At 33.0% G+C, this 14,369-nt stretch overlaps 2 protein-coding genes across 2 annotated transcripts; one reads left to right on the top strand and one right to left on the bottom strand.

Annotated features, from left to right (window-relative positions):
- Positions 1-743: 743 nt before the first annotated feature.
- On the top strand, positions 744-4,053 carry LOC113226331 (acylglycerol kinase, mitochondrial). The gene is made up of 3 exons (XM_026458917.1): positions 744-853; positions 997-1,295; positions 3,194-4,053. Exons 1-3 carry the CDS (start codon positions 744-746, stop codon positions 4,051-4,053), a joined length of 1,269 nt encoding a protein of 422 aa, XP_026314702.1.
- Positions 4,054-4,161: 108 nt separating this feature from the next.
- On the bottom strand, positions 4,162-10,279 carry LOC113226330. Its single transcript, XM_026458916.1, has 7 exons — positions 7,551-10,279; positions 7,411-7,470; positions 6,794-7,130; positions 5,459-6,133; positions 4,864-5,018; positions 4,579-4,752; positions 4,162-4,315 (listed from the first exon to the last, which is right to left on the bottom strand). Exons 1-7 carry the CDS (start codon positions 10,277-10,279, stop codon positions 4,162-4,164), a joined length of 4,284 nt encoding a protein of 1,427 aa, XP_026314701.1.
- Positions 10,280-14,369: the final 4,090 nt, after the last annotated feature.

Below are 14,369 nucleotides of genomic sequence, written 5' to 3'. Positions count from 1 at the left end.
TATGCTTAGAGGCTTAGAATAATAACGCATATTCTAAGCTTAGAGGATGGAAAAAAAGAAAGAGGCTTAGAATAATAACGCATATTCTAAGCTTAGAGGATGGAAAAAAAGAAATAGTCTAAGATTTTATATAAGATGAGATGACTTACTTATTATTAATACACTTTTGACGATACAAGCTTTTAAAAATTCAATCCAAAAGTATCGACCCCACTAAAAGTTGTGTTCTACACGTGCCACTTTAACTATAATAATACCTATCTTTTTGTAGTTTATGGTGTAGGACAGTGTAGACCTCAACGATGGAATTCGATATTAAAAAAATGTAAACAAAGATATCGCATTACAAATATTTATGAAACGTGCCGATCCCAAAAGGGAAACAGCAAAAATATGATTTTTTTGGAATTAAATGGTGCCCTTTTTTCTTACGACTTTCCTTTCCTTCTAAACCTGATAAATTTTGAAAAAATATCAAAAAAATTATGCATCTTTTGATGGTGATATGAATAAACTGAATAAACTTTACAGTCTTCCGTATTATTTTATTTCTAAAGTTAGTTTAAGTTGATGGCCCCATTCAGTGAGCATAAATAGTATTGTTTACAAGTATAATATCATGTGCCTTTTTGCCAAATCCAATAAATTAAAAAAAACTGAGCATATGACATTGACATTTCAAGCAGCTGACTGTCTAACATAACCTCAAATTATTATTTATTTTCTGAATTATTCAATAAAACATGGAGAGGCTCGTAAAATTTGCTAAAATAATTCGAACTAATTGGAAAAAGTCACTGGTTGGCGCCTTCGCTGTTTACTACGGGGCCGCCACTGCTAAACAAAAATACGAGTAAGTATTACTTTTTAGTTACTTTCGACTTTACTTATTTAAATCCTGTTTAGCAACGTATTAACTATAATATTTACACTTTGTTCGCACTACACCTTACTAAAATTTTGGAATGAATGAAATTTAGTTTTTTTTGGTCGCAGCATAAACATTCTAATGCGCGCAGCTTGCAAAGAAGCAGCCCAATACGGTGACAAACTAATTCCTATGGAACGAAACCCAACCTTGGTCACTGTAATACTGAATCCTGTTGCTAACAAAAGAAAGGCAAAGCAAGATTTCGAGAAATATTGCGAACCTCTGTTACATTTGGCTGGGTTGCAAGTGGATGTGATACAAACGACGTCTGAGGGTAATGCTAAGGAGATTGTGGAGACTCTGCGAGGTACCGAAGCTATTATTGTTGCTGGTGGTGATGGCACGTTGTCTGAGACTGTTACAGGTGTGTAAATATTTTATTTTGTTGAATGTTTTATAAGTACCTAAAAAGAAACTTTTTTATCAGTGATTGCAATTGGCCCATTAAAACTTCAAGCAAGACATACACGTAAATTGGATAATTGCCTCTCTTTAAAATCCCAGAATCATTTTATTGTATCTATATCAAGTTCATAGGCCTTCGTGATTGCAACACATTGGATGATGTAAAAATGAAAATAATGATGAAACTGATTTTTTCTATGGATCTAAATTGCGAATTTATCATGAGAAATTTATCATGCTTTAGAAATGTTGGTTTGTTTAAAAAATGAATATATGCAATTTATGTCTGAAAAAAACAGTTCCATTAACAATTATTTTATACAGACTAAAGGCGGCGAAAGCTGAAGCCTCCCCTTTTCGGATTGTTCTAGAGTTTTTTTTATTAACATAGTATGTTTTAGTAATGTAGAGGTCCTTGGGAAAGAGCTCGTCCAGGGAAGTACTGCCACCTTACCTATTTCCACCACCAAGCAGTAATGGTCACTTTACTGTGTTCCGGTTGTGCAGGGTAAGGGTGCTGGTGAAATTACAGGCACATGAGGCTTGTCAACTTGTCTCAGGGTGACGGGCGCAGTGGCGGGGCCCCCAGATCTTTATGATTTAAAGCTCTGAGTAACACTGCAACTGTTATGGGCAGGCGTGTGGCTTACTACCAGACACCCCGTCACTTGTTATTATAAAAAAAAAACTTAAAATCATTGACCTACCAACAAATGGATGTCGGGTCTAATACAAGAACCACGAAAAAAATGTCCAAAGTTAACCTATACAAACGCAGTGACAAGTAATGAAATATAAAAAACTAAAACATTTAATTTAAATTGTAACATCATTGCAGTCCTTCCTATTTTGCTTGCAACAATTTAAGGACCCCAAAAACACCATATTCAGCTTCTACTGAAAATTTAACAAAATGCACCATATTTAGCTTCAACTTTAAAAATTTTAATTTGAAGAAAATTACTTGAACACAAGATATGGTAGCCGTTATCGTAAATATTAATTAAAATTTATGTATATTATTATGTCGAATTTTGTGCAAATTCACGTAAAGAAATAATAAAGAGTTGGGCAGATACAAACATGCAAATATTACTACAAATGTGAAAGTAAGCGTGTACTATAAGAAATGTACTGATATTCCAACTAAACGTAAACCGTAATTCTGAAAACCGATTTAGTTTAGTTTTGTAATCTTCCTAAAATAATACATTTGACATTTTATTTCGTAAGCTCTTAATAAAAAATATTTTTTAAAATAAGATTAAAATCAAAGCGACTCAAACAAAGTGGTTCGAACAATTGAGAATGACCAAAAAGTTTATATAAGCTTCTTGAAATTGACGTAATGGGTCTCTTTCCATCTTTTGCGCATGCAATGTGTAGAAAAATTGTGTGCTTTTGTAATTTACATTTACGATTCATTTATATATAAATTAAATACGATAAAACTGTACAAAATAACACTTTTAAATGAGAACTATGATAACACAATATATTTGTTTAGTGAAAATATGGTACAAAATCCTGTTTTTACACTTTACTGCGGTAATTTTTACAAGTTATTATTATATGGTACTGCATGATTGACAACCGCGCTGTCACTCGAACAAATGAAGACTGTTGCGCGATTGACGCTCTGTATGCAATTTTAACGCCCTATAGGTGCGGACACTTTTTAGCGCGAACCTAACGCCCATTTATTTGTAGGTCAATGCTTAAAATTTATAAATTGTAATATTATCCGTTATATTAGTAAAATTGTACATTTGAATTCAAATGTATTTCAAAACTGTTCTTATTCAATATAATTTTTATTCCTAAATAACTTTAACTGAATTTCATGATTCTTCCTAGGTCTACTCAGAAGAAATGATGAAGCCAATCGTTTCCCACTTGGCATACTACCATTGGGCAAGACAAACACAATAGGAAACTCCTTGTTTCCAGGAGGCGAGGGTATTGACAAAGTCAAGCAACTGATAAATGCCAGTATGGCCATCATAAAAGGCAGTACCATTTGGAAAGATGCCATGAAAATTGAACCCATTCCCGAAGAAGACGAAATCCCAAATAAACCTATTTACGCTCTGTCTTCATTGGAATATGGTGCTTTCAGAGACACACTTGCTAAAAAAGATAAATACTGGATCTATGGTCCTTGGAGGACTTACGCTGCATTCGTTTTCAATGGCTACAAACAGTCTTTAAATTGGGAATGCAGCGGCACATTGAAATACACACCACCATGTAATGGCTGCAGTAATTGTGTGAAAAAAAAACCTGAACTACCGAAACGATGGTCATTTTTCGTTCCAAATACAAAGCATGCATTATCTACAGAGATGGATTATGCTAAAATTGTGAACCCAGAATGTGCAGTGTCCCAGGAACTATGTTTTAAAACAAGTGACTTTAGGATTCAGTCATCAAATATTAATAAAAGCTCTCCTGTACCAGCATTATCAATATTATTGGGGAAAAGTCATTACTCATATGTACAATTCATCTCAGATGGATGGAGTAAGGTAAAAGGGCAAAACACAAGTAGTGAACCTATTCATGTAAGGTCAGTGGAATTCTTACCAAAAAAGTCAGACAAGGAAGTTCTAATCGAAATAGACAAAGAAGAATTTGAAGTGAAACCAGTTAAAATTACTTTATTACCTAAAGTTGTGCGATTATTCTGTCAATCAGAAATAAATAATAATAATTAAGGATTTTCTTTTTATTTATATAAAATAAATATTTACATGGCATTACATGTTAATCTGTGACAAGGACTTATCAAGCCTAAAAGTATGCACTGCGTCCCAAGTAGAAAACTACAAATGTAAAATATTTTGCCTTGAATACTCCCATATAAAAATAGCCGCAGTGACATGGACATTGAGCGATCTGACAAATCCTTGCTGTGGTATTTCCACACAATGATCCATCAAGTGTAACAATTCGCAGGGAATACCTTCTTTTTCATGCCTGGAACAAAAGACTAGTTACACTTTATGATCAATTATAATCACAAAATGTAATCGAAAATACGGACAACGGCACATCAGACTACAAATTTTTGTTCGAAAATCGCCTCCAGTGCAACGGAACAAGATACGTCAATGTGTATCTTGATGTGCTGGCGTGTGTACAATAAAGCTTGCACTGCGACGTGAGCCAAACCATTATAAATTATTACATGAAATGAACAGAACATACAATACAGACATATTCACCTATTTTTCACTTACCCCAATAACAACAAAGTCTTCTTGGGAAATTTAAAGCTCTGTAACTGACAACTAGTTGAGGTTTGCTCAGCTGCGACTATGGAGTAACCTTCACTACTCTTTTGCGTCAGGTAACGCTTCAAAGGTGCCCCTGGACGGACTTCCTCTATGTTCACCCAACGTTCTGCTGACACACTGTAAAATTGTTAGAAAGGTAAAAGAAGGATTCTTAACAATTGCGATTTATCAATACCATTGGTACACATTTTAAAACCAAAAACAGTATAATGTTGTTTGTCATCTTACCTCAGTCCCTGAAATTGTTTATCCTGCAAATGCCTGAGACTATTAACAACATAAGTGTTCACTCCAAACACCTCGCTAGTTCTCGCCATTCCACCCAGGTTCGGTAGCTTATCTATCAGAGATGCTACTACTATCAACTCACTCGGACTCTCCTTCTATAAAAATAAGTAAATTATCGAGAAATTGTAACGATTTTGGACTGTTTATTTCCATGAGCTGCGCTATCCAAAGTTTGGTAAATAAAGCGTTTTGATTTCATTTGGTACATCGTCATCTTCTACAACACTAATGAACATATCTTCGACGACGATGACAGACTAAAACGAATTCTTTAGATTATCACAACATGAAATTCTGAATAAAACTTTTCCGTCACAATTAATATCCATTTATGCTAAAGGGGATCCACAGTTTTCATATTAATATTGGATTGCATAGGGTTTTCGAAAGTCAACTAATGTTCTGGTGAAGGCTCATTTGCAAACTGCAACTTTTATTACTTAATAAGGTACAATGAATTTCTTGTTTCAAGTCATCGTGCATCTATATGATTACGAAAACATACCTATATATACCTATAAAACATTATATATACCTTTTTTCCACAGTCATAAACATCAATGTCGCTCATGGATTTCCAAGGAATGTATTTCTTCTGTATTGTTCCAAGAGTTTCCGAATTTTCCTCCGCAGTATTAGCATCTGACGTTTTGTTGAAGTTATAGCCGAAAACTTCATCATTACTTTTGTGGGTACATTTCCATTCTTTATTGAAATCATTGTCAATCATACCTTTAGTTATAGCATCGAGAGTCATTCCAGTTACGGTCTCAATAAAATTTTGATCAACTTTTTCATTGCTTACAATATCGCAGTATCTTGGCAAGAAGTAGAAGATAAAACTAGGAGTCAAATGCTTAACAATATCAAACTCGTTGATGAAAAAGTCTTCCTTCAGTTTTACAAAATTCTTATCCTTTGAACTATCAATGAAAGTCTTTTCTATAACTTCAATTATGTAATTGTATTTATTGATTTTGTTAATCTCATAAAGCTTTGTAGCCAAATATTGAGCGTGTAACCGTACGTTGAAAATTTGTCCCATTGTGTGAGATAGTAGAGTATGCATTACAAATTCAAATTCTTCGGTTTTGTAATCGCCTTTGTCTATTTTATGTTTGAGTGTCCAATAGAGTATAATGAATTGTGATGTTATAGGAACATTTTTTATTCCCAACTTCTCCACTAGCACTTCATTAATAGTAGCTTTCTGAAATTTGAAAACGCAGTTAAATTTATAGAATGCTGATTCCCTAACAAAGCGCGGTAGTTCTATAAATGAATATTTCTCTCATAAACTTATCATCCTCCATTCTTTTTTGACGTCAATTATCTCAGGTCATGGATTTCATAGAAATTTAGACGGCTTAAACGATAACGATAGAATTGTAATTTTGATGCTAATTCAAATTCCATATTCCATGCAAGTCGGTTCATCAATGGAAGCAATTCCATAATCGATAATTTATAACATTAATGTATTTATATATGGATAAATAAAAATTGTTGACATCGTCGTTACTGGTCTGGATTTTTTACAGTAAATGACTTACTGTAGGAACGTTTTCCTAATACATAATTGCTTCTGCAAAATGCAAATATTTATACAGAGTTTCGGTAAAACAGAACACTTGAAAACATCTGTTGCAAATTAACGTTACTGACCATGGTATTCGTAAGAAATTGTTCGTCGTTGAAATTTCAATTGCCTTTATGCAATTACCAAAGGTTGACTTCTGCTAATTTTTTTCTAACATTTTACTTAAGTGTTCAAACAACAGTCACATAAGAGAGCCTATCTAATTTGACAGACTTAATGATCATCTTCAATGAACATTTCTAAAACTTCTCAATAAGTTCAATAACTTACCCTGAAATAAATGTGCAACGCAATAAACCACTCCAAGCAGATTCTGACACTCGGCTGATGCGGCAGTCTTCCCAAAAGCTCTACACACCACAGTACAATATTCTCCGACTTCAGCATATCCAAATGCAACAAGAAAAACATCAAACGATGTTGCAATGCAATCAGCAACGTTCTGTGCATCTGAGAATTTCCATGATATCTCTGTTTGTTGTCAAGTACCTCCTCTATTCTCTTTTCAATTAATGTAAAAATTATTTGAAATATTTCTTTATGCTTGATCTTGCATAATGTTGAAAGTGCCAAATATTGAATTTGGAAGTTAAAATGGAAATTGTTGCTAGAAAGGAGAAACATATTTTTTAAATTAAAATCTGTTATAAAGAGATTATAGAAACATTAACGGTCGTATTCTAGAACTCTACTCAATGCTCAAGTCAGGATTGCACTGGAAACACAAGCACTGGAAATACGACCCTAATGGCAGGGACTTGAGTATGATTTCGAGTGCTTTGAATCATACTCAAATCCTGACTTGAGCATTGAGTAGAGTTCTAGAATACGACCCTAAGTGTGGCTAAGTTAAAAGATGATGAATCCAAATTTATAATTAAACTTACTTCTTGTTCAAACCATATTTTGGATTCAGTATAATTTCAACAGCAACATTTTCAGCTATCCTGTAAATGCAAATGATCAAATTTTTATAATCAAATTGTCGACATAAGAGCACGAGTTATTGATATGACAGTATCCTAACCTGTGATCCTTTTTCGGTACTGGAGAGTACAACATAATTTCACAAAGGACGTAAACAATTTGCCCAAGGTCTTGAGTAATATTCATTTCATGTAAATTTCTCACTAAATAAAATAATGGGGTATTCTTCAATGGAGCATAGTCAATTATCTTGTTACAATATTGTATTACTATATTGTTGTACACTGGCTTTTTTAACAAAGAATCTTGTAAGAGTAGGTTAGTAAACTCTTCAATGCACGGCGAATATTGGTTGTTGGATTTTAACTCTTCGATTTCTTGCCACATTTTTCCAAAAAATTGCCCAACATTAAATTTCATGTATTGTTCATTTACAAATATTGGTATAACTTTGTTCATGATTTTTAGAATCCACTTTAAACAACCATAGCCACCGCATTCTGTCATGTTTTCAATAAAACCTTCTATTTTATTCAAATTCAATTGTACATCTTGATCTTTCAGTAAACTGTACATCACAGTACAAGTTTTTTCATAGATTATATTCCTGTATCTGCCATTATATTCAATGTCACAACATTCTTTGAATTTCATTCCTTTTACCATTTCAAGCAATTGTATAAAACTAAGCATTTCATGCTCATAACTGTTGACCATTAATAAATTTTCAGTCAGGGTATTCACAATAAATATAGCAAGAACCTTCTTATCCAAATCAGTGCTAAACTCTTTTAGTAGCAAAATGGCATACTTATACAATTGTAGCAAAATTTCTTTGACATTTGAATCTGCACTTGCAACCAATGATCTCACTCCTTCAAAAAGCAGTGCAATTTCTTCTATGGTTAATTTACTATCACTTGGTAAGAGAGTTAAAATATATTGCAATACAGTTTTGATTTCTTTACTAATTATAGCTTTAATAGTCTTTTTACAATCTCCATTGTTATCTACACATTTCATAAAGGCATATGTTATAAAAACAACATCATTAAAACATTCTGTTTTCTTTGAATATTGTCTGCTAATTATTTCTTGAACATTCTTAATCTTTTCATTTAGTATATTTAAAACAAATCCAATATCGTCTTTATGATTTTCAAGATATACAAGTACAAGTTCTATATTTATATACGACTCACACATTACATTAAAAAATTCTTTAATTTCATCTTCTCTTATAGTGAGTTTGTTGATTATTATTGTCAATGGATTGTTGGTTTTATTATTTAGTGAGTCCCATTTGATAGAACAATAAATGCTGTGAAGATCTTTCCAATTCAGTTTGTTATAATTTTGAATCATATGTAATATGTTAACTTTGACAGCATTTCTTATTGGAATATTATTACAAGGAACTTCAAGTATTGCTACAAGAATTTTAGTTATTTCCAAGGCTTCTAATTTCTTTAACTGCTTCTCCCAATTAAATTCAGAAAGTACACAACTTATGTGGTAAAATGGTACAGGCGACCATTTCACTTCAGATATAGCTGTTAGGATATTTTTGAAATTGTTATCATCACTTGCAAATGATTTTGCTAATCTATTTTTCAAAACTTCACAATCTTTTTCTTTATCAAAAAGATTGATATCATTCATAGCCTCAAGTACAGATTTTGCTTCTACAACATTATAAATTTTGGATTTAAGTTTATATTCGATGCATTTAAGTCTTACTTGAGTATTGTCATGTTGGAGGCCTATATTGAAGGCGCAGTAGAGCCAATTTGAAATGCTAGGATCGTTTAAGCAATCAAAAAGCTTCAATGATGGCAGTACAATATTACTTTGTTTTTCTTCCAAACTGTCTACAAGTATGAAATAGTTGTCCCACATTTGTTTTAATGCATTTTGATTCTTACAGTTCCATGTAAATAAAGTTACAAATTCTGTGTGAATCTTAGCATCCTTTTTAAGATTAAATAAACAATCAATTGCTCTTTTCATGAGATAAATAGATAGTTTTCTTACTGAGGGATCATTAGATTTTAAACCGCATAGCAGAATACTCCAAAATTCATGATGAAATATGATTTCAGATTCAATAGTTTTCTTCCCTTTCATGTCAGCAACTGGTAAAAAGAATTCAGAAAGACAACATAGAGTTTTTAAGGCATGCTCTTCATTCACATGTCTTATTAGTTTCAAAAATTCCCAGATTCTATCTAGAATGTTATACCCAATAACAGCTTCAAATAACTTTGGCACAATGTTAGTTAGAAAATATATTTTTAGTTTTTCATCACCACTGTTCAAAACATTTTCTACAGGAATTTCTAAGAAATGCAAAGACAGTTTTTCTTTATTTATCAAAACTGCATTTAATATACTGTTACACAGTTTGAAATTCAATAACATTTTTAATTTTAATTTCTCATCTATGTCATAATCTGATGTTTTTTTAGGCTCTTTTGAAGGCAAGTGCAAGTCAGATAGAATTTGTTGCAATAGATGTTCGGATTTGCTAACAATTGAACTGGAATTAAGGGAAAGGACAATATGTACGATTTTACATACAATTTCGATGTTCTCTTCTCGTAAATCCTCAAAAAGTTTAGCTAAAAAGTTGCATTCATCGTCGTTATCACATTCAGAAGACTCTCGTAAGTTAATTAGATGTTTATACTGCAGTAAATGTACAGCGCTCGTAAGATGCTTGTACGTGTAATTACTTCTCTGCATAATAGTTTTCAATCTCTCATCCACCATTTCTTCGTCTAAATCTAATAAATCCATGAATGAAAGTATGTCGTCGCGGCAATCCATGTTTAGGTTACTTTTATATTGAAACTTTGAACTGCAGGTGTGATCTGAATATGAAAACTTCACTTGTTTAATATTAACGCACGTGACTTAGATAAATAAGCAATACTCTTTGGATAAATGTGTAATGTAATAAATGTGTAATAAGTATTTTTTTAAAACGCCAGTTCCAGCTTGACGAGCACATATTATCCCATAAGTTGAATGAAAATGTTATTTTTAGTGCTGTACCTGTACCAAGAGTCAAATTATCGATAGTCTATTTGACTGTAATGGTCTATCCACACATATTTGAGCCATGCCTAGGACGTGGACGAGCCGTGCTCCGTCAGGGCCTCAAAAAATTGTCGTTGCGTATATTTTGTATGAACTCGTTCTCACATGTCCGTGTCCGGGCCGGGGCCGGGACGGGCCCGCAGTTCATACAAACTAGCACGCTCCGGGCACGGCCCTGATGTGTGTGGACAGACCTTAATACTGCAGAAACTCTTGTTGATTCTGTGAAGACAGGAGTCTTCTATCCCACAAAATCTCGATAAAAATAAAAACTACACGAGCTGCCGTTACGAAGAAAACAATGTATTGATTTTTAAGTCGTCGTGACACGGAACACTAGAAACTTAAACTAAAATTCGAAACAATCAGAGACAACAGTAAAAAGGTTTTTTATGCGAAGAACTCTAGGAGCGCTTTTCACCCGCTCCCGCTGCGGCTGCAGGACAGTTGTTTTATTGCAATACTCACGACACCGAAGGCTTGTGCGATCATGTAGCCCCCGCAGTTGCTGAACGAACCGCAAACTTGGCGCGAGATGATTTCAAGTCACGCGATTTTTACGGTCGACCGAGATCGTCACCAGCGAACCGACCGCAAAATGTGCGGATGACGACCGCCAGCGCGCGGGTCTCACGCGGTTCTACTAGTACCCTGCACTGTATTTTACATGCATATCAGTATGTATAATGTACTCTTTGATGCATCTACATTCTACGGAAGCAGCAGTCCTGCAACCGCGGGTGAAAACCGCTCCATGAGTTCTTGTTTTTAGCATTATTAAGATGTGTTATTATTTACTTATTACTATATCAGGCGAACGCGCCGCAAATGCGCTGCATATATTATGAAGCACACACGTTACACGCATGCTTTTCAGTCACATATCAGTTAATGTCACGCAAGGCTAGTTCTAATTTGTGAAACATACTACTGGAATGAAACTGAAGTTGTAATTGCAGTATAACTTTATTGTTATGTATGTAAAAGTGACAGACATGTTAACATTATTTTTCAAAAGACTAGATTGTCTATTAAGGCGAGCCATCAGAGGAGAATCAGGACAGCGCAGCGGGTATTTACTATTGAATAATGGTTTTACAGTAATAAATACAATAATATACGATACCCCTAAGGATATTGTAGAAGAAAGAATGTGCTAATTTGTTACACGATAGGATGTTGTACTTTATCCGATCACATAAATTCCTGAAAAGGGCTAAAATAAAAGCCTAAAACTAATTATTTAAAAATAAACTATCTAACTTTGTACCTAATTTTTATATGTAGATATTTCTCTTCAAGTACTACCATAGACCAATAACTCAAGAGGACTGCTAACCGCGATACAAGACTGCGTAGTCGGATATTTATTATGTATTGGTACACGAGATATCGCTACGAGTACCAAATAGCTATTTTTGTAACTAATTTGATTTACATTGACTAGCTGCAATTTATCAAAGCGGCATTACACAGTATTCTAACAACGGTTTTATTGTCGTGTAGAGAATCAAATTTTACAATAAGCAATGATACAATCTTGAGTCTCACGTATTTTGATTTACAACACTATTATAATAGCAGTGCAATATAATAATATCATAAAGAGGTAGAATCACCACTTTAATATATGATATGTATATACATTTAAAACATATGTGTATATTTAAAACATCAGCTTTTTTAAACTGTTTTCTGTTACTTTTGTTTTTTCTGTCCCCTTCGTCCGAATTATTTTTCTTTTCTGATGCTTTTCGTGAGTAAGTTTCCCCTTTTGTCAGTGCTAAAAACAAAAAACTTAAATCGTTATAGGGTCAGTATCGATACAATTTGTAATTAACTATCGATAATCAAACTATCGATAGCTTTGAAAACACTGTTATTGAATGTGACTTTGACAGTTAGAAGTTTTTTTTTTTTATTTCTATCCGTTGCTTGACCGCGGCATCGTGATAAGTGGACTTCAAAGGATGGATGGAAAAAATGTGCATTACACATTGACTTGCACAAACACAACACGTTTTTATAGATTTACTTCGGGTTTGGGATAAGATAAATAAAGAACAAAATTAAAATTAAAATGTACAGACAGGCAGGAACAAGACACGTCAAACTTGACACTTAAAATTTTATGCATCTCTAGACCGCTCTCGACAGAACTGTTCAAAGTATTAAACTGAGTGTACACTTGGAATGTATATTATGACAAGGCTTCATCACACTACATTGGCAATGCGTTGAATAGCGTTAAGGTTTTAAAAAAAAATGACTAGTTACAATATTGAGATGGTTTTTGATTATTGAATTATTTCATAATCTTTGAGCCAATCTCTTACTTAGAATTAACATTGTTTATATCATTACCGACACATTGCTCTTTTAAACTAATGAGAAGTATGTTCATTGAACATTGTTCAATACCTTCCACGAGGCAAGTCATTAATATAAATTACAGTCATTAATGTAAACAGAAATGAACCTAGAATTGAACATGGAGAAACCCTCGTATTGTAGTACTTACTATCACAGACTACTTAGCGAACTACGTTCTTACTATCGATATCGATACCGGTCTGTATTTGAGTATGATGATAAATAGTTTGGGGCACGAAACGATACTAGTTTTTAGGGTCGTATTCAGGACGATACTCGCTCAAGTTAGGAATTGAGTATGTTTTAAAGCACTAGAAATCATACTTAGTCCTTGCCATTAGGGTCGTATTTCCAGTGCTTGAAATCATACTCAAGTCCTGACTTGCGCATTTAAGTAGAGTTGGAATACGACCCTTACTTTATTTTTTTTAAATTTATTGAGCAATGGCTACGTGACCATCAGCTTAAAACTACAACAAAACAAATAAATGATTTAACTACTTAGCTAACCTAAACACTACAACATAATAATTAATAATAAAAGTAAAGAAAGTATTTACAACGGGCCAAAAGTCTTAATGAAAAAATTTAAAATAATATTATACAAACTGAAATTCTTTAAGAGTCCCTGTACAGTATTTGGTAAACTATCTGAATTTACAATATCTTTACATAAGCAAATAAACAACATACGCTGGAGATTATTAGTTTTTTTAACTACATTTAAATCTAAAAATAAATTTTATATCACACGATAATAAGAGATTTTTAATTATATGAAGCTTTCGCGTGCGGTTCTAAAATCCTGAGACAAAAGTTTAAAGTTTCCAGGATTGTAAAATATTTAAAGTTCCTGACTCTCTAGCTTCAGCAGTAGGCATTAAGCATGCACATAGTTCATTCACATGATAAATTTTACAAAAAAGGGATAATCTTTAATACCTAACAAGAACTTATAAGAAAATTGTTAACTCTCAATACTTTTATTATAAAAATAGTTAAGTTATCGAAAATACTTTGCTTTAATGAAAATTGTCGTGCCCCCAAGCTAGTTTATTGAAATACAATCGGCATAACAAACAAAACAGAGGTTGAGACCATTCTTTTAAGGTTGAATACATGTGTCCATTGACCTACTGTGTCAGGAGGTCCCGCTCTTCCATATTATCTAAAACATATTTTAGTAAAGACGGTAAACAATAAAACAAAAAAGAATTTTTTTTAACGTGTTTTTCCAGTTACAGTTTTATCACAAATTAATTTTTAATTTTAAGTATTAATACGTTTTTTAAGTTTCCTAACTCTTTGTTGCTTGTTTAAGCTGATGGCTCTAAATAAATAATAAGATTTTTTTTATTTTTTCACGCGATCTATTATTGCCTATTATTTTAATTAATTTCTTTATAGGAAGACTAAACATCTAGTCGAAAATTAAATTAAAAAT

This window comes from Hyposmocoma kahamanoa, unplaced genomic scaffold, assembly GCF_003589595.1.
Source record: "Hyposmocoma kahamanoa isolate Upper Pololo Valley unplaced genomic scaffold, ASM358959v1 190, whole genome shotgun sequence".
In the NCBI taxonomy this organism is placed as follows: domain Eukaryota; kingdom Metazoa; phylum Arthropoda; class Insecta; order Lepidoptera; family Cosmopterigidae; genus Hyposmocoma; species Hyposmocoma kahamanoa.
The sequence above is the reverse complement of the archived record's forward strand: the minus strand, read 5'-3'. Positions and strand labels throughout refer to the sequence as shown.

What these genes read in the sequence shown, in the direction of transcription:
- LOC113226331 (XM_026458917.1), top strand. Translation starts at nt 744, where the DNA reads ATGGAGAGGCTCGTAAAATTTGCTAAAATAATTCGAACTAATTGGAAA. An exon ending in ACTGCTAAACAAAAATACGA is followed by an intron (nt 854 to 996) that starts GTAAGTATTACT and finishes TTTTGGTCGCAG; the next exon opens with CATAAACATTCTAATGCGCG. An exon ending in GTTGTCTGAGACTGTTACAG is followed by an intron (nt 1,296 to 3,193) that starts GTGTGTAAATAT and finishes GATTCTTCCTAG; the next exon opens with GTCTACTCAGAAGAAATGAT.
- LOC113226330 (XM_026458916.1), bottom strand. Translation starts at nt 10,279, where the DNA reads ATGGATTGCCGCGACGACATACTTTCATTCATGGATTTATTAGATTTA. An exon ending in GTACCGAAAAAGGATCACAG is followed by an intron (nt 7,471 to 7,550) that starts GTTAGGATACTG and finishes TTGCATTTACAG; the next exon opens with GATAGCTGAAAATGTTGCTG. An exon ending in AAACAATTTCAGGGACTGAG is followed by an intron (nt 4,753 to 4,863) that starts GTAAGATGACAA and finishes ACAATTTTACAG; the next exon opens with TGTGTCAGCAGAACGTTGGG.